The sequence below is a fragment of the Cryptomeria japonica genome, chromosome 7, assembly GCF_030272615.1.
Source record: "Cryptomeria japonica chromosome 7, Sugi_1.0, whole genome shotgun sequence".
Taxonomy (NCBI): Eukaryota; Viridiplantae; Streptophyta; class Pinopsida; order Cupressales; family Cupressaceae; genus Cryptomeria; species Cryptomeria japonica.
Window position 1 is genome coordinate 113,263,680 of NC_081411.1, and position 5,314 is coordinate 113,268,993.

At 33.0% G+C, this 5,314-nt stretch overlaps 1 protein-coding gene across 1 annotated transcript; it reads left to right on the forward strand.

The window, feature by feature from the left end:
- Positions 1 to 1,795: 1,795 nt before the first annotated feature.
- LOC131856324 (jacalin-related lectin 3-like) lies at positions 1,796 to 5,095 on the forward strand. Its single transcript, XM_059207963.1, has 5 exons — positions 1,796 to 2,437; positions 2,522 to 2,615; positions 3,605 to 3,841; positions 4,075 to 4,560; positions 4,791 to 5,095. Exons 1-5 carry the CDS (start codon positions 1,884 to 1,886, stop codon positions 5,067 to 5,069), a joined length of 1,650 nt encoding a protein of 549 aa, XP_059063946.1. The 5' UTR covers positions 1,796 to 1,883; the 3' UTR covers positions 5,070 to 5,095.
- Positions 5,096 to 5,314: the final 219 nt, after the last annotated feature.

Below are 5,314 nucleotides of genomic sequence, written 5' to 3' on the forward strand. Positions count from 1 at the left end.
TTGAGAGAATATTTTTGTCATTGAGGAAAATTTTATATTTATTTCCATTTTGTGATTTGGTCAAATTGATAGATAAAGAGTACAACTTCATATTTAAATCAAAATAATGTGTAAAACTTCGAAGTAGATTTTTCAATGCTTACTTAAAAAAAGATTCCATGGTCTCTTATTTGAATCAATAGAAAAACAGATTTTTTTTAATTCTAAATGAAAATTTGAAATAATAAATAAAACATATTCTATTTACAATAATGATACTTCTATAAAGTATATGGATTGCATTACAAATAAGATCAATAGATGTCTTAGAAACATGATCAGATGACTTTTCAATTAAGAAAATTGTAAATCAAAATGGACTACGTATGCTGGGGGGATGCAAACACGTAAAAAACCCACTAAGTCAAATATGTTTAGGAGAAAATCTACCAAATATTTTTATTTGTTTTGCATACTCAATTATTTGACGAGTGGGTAGCCCTTCTCAGTCAAACCTGCTCTAACAAGATATTTTTACAGTTTAATTATTTTATTTATTTATTTTCTGTTTAAGCTGTTAAAATTAATGATAAGTATGAAATTTTTGTTTCCTTTTTTTGTTTAAGAGATTGAAATTAATGATTAAATATGAAATTTTCGTTATGAAAATTTAGTTTATATTTATAGAATGGCATTTAAGAATATAAAGAATTGAATAGTATTGAAGATATTGATGACCACTAATTCAAAGGATCAAGTTTCTATGGAAGAAAATATGGATAGAATTCTGCTGGTGGAACAAACGTTAAGGGAAGAAAAGACAGCCATGTGCAAATGTGGCAAACTCAGAGAATAGACAGCCTAGAGGCTCACAATCCTCCACCAGTTAAACCCAGAAGATTAATGATACCCACCCAACCTAAAATCTGACTTTGACCAACACGGAGGCTGTCACTTGCACTAAATTGCACATTGACAGTAGTGACCATACTCTATAAGATTACAATTAATGCGTGGGATAAAAGATCTGAGTCAAATTTGATTTTTCAACAAATCTAAAAAAATCTGATTCAAATTTGATTTTTCAACAAATCTAAAAAAATCTGATTCAAATTTGATTTTTCAACAAATCTAAAAAAATCTGATTCAAATTTGATTTTTCAAACAAATCTGATTGAGGCTCCTCTTTCAAATGTGATATTCCTTTTATTTTCCACCACATGCTTCTTAGAACAAGAAAATCATAATATAGGTGTGCATGTTCTGTCCTTACAATCCCAATCAGATGTGATATTCTTGGCAAAATTTGACGAGAACTCCTCAAATGACGTGACGGCATTGAATTTGTAGAGTACTACACCTACTAAGAGCAAATCATCTTCATTCAATTTCGTACCTACTCCTTCTACATTCAACAACATGCAATGATAACCCTGCACATAATGACATTCAGATCACTAATCTGATCTAAATTTATTAATTTAATTTATTTATATTTTAGTTACTCTTAAATAATATTCAGATTTCTGTTTTGGTTATTCTTAAATAATATACAAACTATAATGCTTTGTTGTAATTGTATTCACATTCGACATGTTACTTTCAAATGACTAATCTTCAAAGTATGGCCTCCAAGACTTTTATTAATATATATATTCTTTTTTATTATTAATATATAAATTTTTCAATTAAAAAACTAACTAAATAATGCTTACCTTTAATAGAATAATGCACTTCCATCCACTCACCGTCTGTACTCTTTGTTATAAAATATTGCCCTTCTCATTAAACTTCCCAAACGCCACTATGTATTCATTTCCCCTGCACCTGCCTATTCCATTGGTTTCTCGCAGCGATTGATTTGTTATTCTCAGCGATTATCACTCTTCTATGCGTTTCAGTCAATGGGGAATTATTTCTCTTCCACATCTGCGCAGGGTGAGAGTAGGCAAGAAAGCGGTTCTGATGAAGTTATACCAGAATCTCAATCATCCTCAAAACAAACCACAACGGAGCCCTACCATGTCTTTATTAATCATCGTGGGTGTGATGTTAAACACACATTAGCCAGCAGCATCTATTATACACTTACGAGTCATGGGTTTAGGGCTTTTCTAGATGCAGAAGAGTTGCCCTTGGGCGAACCCATAACATACGAAATAGAGGAGGCAATACGCAGTGCAGCACTTCATATTGCTATTTTCTCTGAGAAGTATGCGGAATCTCGCTGGTGTCTAGATGAGCTATACCTTATGGTCAAAACTGGCACAACAATTATTCCTGTGTTTTATCATGTTCAGCCCAGCGATCTCCGATGGGTGGCCCAAGGAAAAGGAATCTATGCTCCTGCGTTTTCCAAACACCAAAAGAGGTACTCACAAGAGAAACTGGAGGAGTGGAAAGGGGCACTCAAGGAAGTCTCAAATCTCATGGGATATCCGCTCAACTCTCCTAATGCGTAAGTATTCATCAATATTTTTGCATGGTACAATTTTTATTCTGTCTTTGATTTATCGTGTTTATTTTGGCTGTAAATGTTTAGCCATGAAGGGAAGCTGTTGAAAGAAATAGTGGATTATTGTAAAGAAAAAATGGGAAAAGTGCGGGAGAAAGAACCGAATCCCGAAAGAGATCAGGTTGGCTATCTAATCTTGATTGATTTTTTCTTATTACTGGTACGTTTTAATTCTTTTTAAACAATACATGCTCATTTTGACTTTCAGTGAACTATCTAAACAATTTCTAGGTCTTTTATCTTTGGCAACAGGGATTCCTCCAAACCTGCGATTTAAACTTTTTTGTGGCGGCCTGCAGTTTGTTAGGTTTCTGCACTCACTTTCTGCGATGTCTTCAGAATTGTATGGACTCAATCTTCGGTGAAAATCATTTTTTTTTTCTCAACGGCTTCAATATCAATTCCTCGTTGCTTGGCGGTTCTATTGTCATTGACCGCGGATCTATCTTCCTCGGCCTTTTCAGCGGCCTGTAATAGCTGGGACAAATTTTGCCAATCTTCGATCTTACACCTCCCTTGACCGGCAGTGCCTCAACAGATCTTCAAACATTCAATCTTCTTTCACAAGAACGTCTACTCCTACGATGTGAGCGACCAGGTCCAACCCGTGGACTGATACCACTTTGATGGGTTGGGGATATTTATAAAACAAATTTCATAATATACACAAATTGATACAAATATAGAAACCCTTCAATTTCAATTGATTCTCATTAATCATTTTCTTGATATAAACATTACAAATATTCTGATCGCTACAGCATTCAACAAACTCTCAATCTCTTAAGCATTCAACAAACTCTCAATCTCTTATTAGATAATCACTTGATGATAAAGGCATTATAATCATCACTTTCTTGATACAAACAGTACAAATATTCAGATCGCTACATATTCAACAAACAATCCTTCTCTTATCATATAATCACTTGATGAGATCAACTGATGATAAAGGCATTATAATTATCCCAACATGTAAGGAGGTCTTTGAGATTACAAACAAATATTTAATATTTTTCTCTCTTGATCTTTGTCATATTTCCTTTTAAAATACTCTACTTAATCTTGCCTTCTTTTTAATGATTGATGATGGATATTCAAACATTTCAGGTGTTCCACTCGAAGCTTGTATCTACGGAGCTGAATGAAGGACCTTTTTCTATGGGAATGTTTGGAGGAGGAGGAGGTGGTTCTTGGGATGATGGAATACATAGTGGAATTCGTGAGATTGTTGTGACATTTGGGAGTGTTGTGGATTCTATCACAGTTCGGTATGATCAAAAGGGTTTGCCCCAGTGGTCTGAATGTCGTGGAGGCACTGGTGCCCCAAGTACAAATACAGAGACGGTAAGATTTCAATTGTTATTCTAATCTAAGATTTCAATTGTTTCTCTAGATTAGAACTTGACAATATGTAGGTATATTAAACAATAATATTAGATATAGACATGTCGTAGAAACAATATCTACTTCTCTATCAAGCTTTTGCAATATTTTTTCTTTTCTTAAAATATAAATACATATGTTTGGATATTAAAGGATCCATTTGATCTTTCTGATATGTATTTTTGTTTTCTCAGGTTAAGTTGGATTTTCCAAATGAAGTATTGATGTCAATTAGTGGTCAATATGGTCAAAAGTGGAATCATGATGGAATAAAAGCAGTGAAATGTCTTACTTTCCATACCAATCTAAGAAAATATGGTCCATTTGGTAATCATAATCGACTTATTGAAGGGGAAACTGAAGAGAGAATTGATTTCGTCACACCATCTTATGGATGCAAGATTCTTGGATTTTACGGAAGACATGGGACATATTTGGATGCTATAGGAGTCCATTGGAAGCCTATATCTACGGAGCTGAATGAAGGACCTTTTTCTATGGGGTTGTTTGGAGGAGGAGGTGGTGGTTGTTGGGATGATGGATTAATATACAGTGGGATTCATCAGATTGTTTTGACAGTTGGGACTTGTGTGGACTCTATCACAATTCAGTATGATCTAGATGGTCTGCCCCTCTGGTCTAAACGCCATGGAGGCACTGATTCCCACAAAACAGAGAAGGTAAGATTTCAATTGTTAATATCCTGGATTAGAACTTGACAATATGTCAGGTATATTATATGTAACCTTCAGTATCTTATGTCAGAATGATATTATATATAGAGATGACGCAAAAACAATAATATCTATCTAGCTATAAAGAGTTTTCAAAATCTACTATTCTTATTTTATATACCTTTGTTTTTATAGGTTTCACTTGATCTTTCTCATATTTATTTATGTTTTTACAGGTAAAGTTTGATTTTCCAAATGAGGTATTGATGTCAATTAGTGGTCAATATGGTCGAAAGTGGAACGTTGATATGAAAGTAGTGAAATGTATTACTTTTCATACCAATCTTAAAAAATATGGTCCATTTGGTAACCATAATCTACTTAATGAGGGCAAAATTGAAGAGAGAATTGATTTCATGACACCATCCTATGGATGCAAGATTCTCGCATTTTATGGGAAAAGTGGATCTTATTTGGATGCTATAGGAGTCCACTTGAAATGGACAACCCATTAAAAGAATATATGTCTAGCATATTTTATTGTAAGGGTAGAGATGATAGATTAAAATGTTGTTAAATATTTTAATAAGGTATTAATTTTTAAGTCATTCATTTAATGTATTTCATTGAGTGAAAAATGTTTGTCTAAATGTATTTTCTGATTTCTTTATTTTGTGTCAAAATACATATTACTCTTATTTTCATTTGGTTTTACCTAATAAGACTTAATTCTAATATTTTTAGAAATTAAATCTTTAGA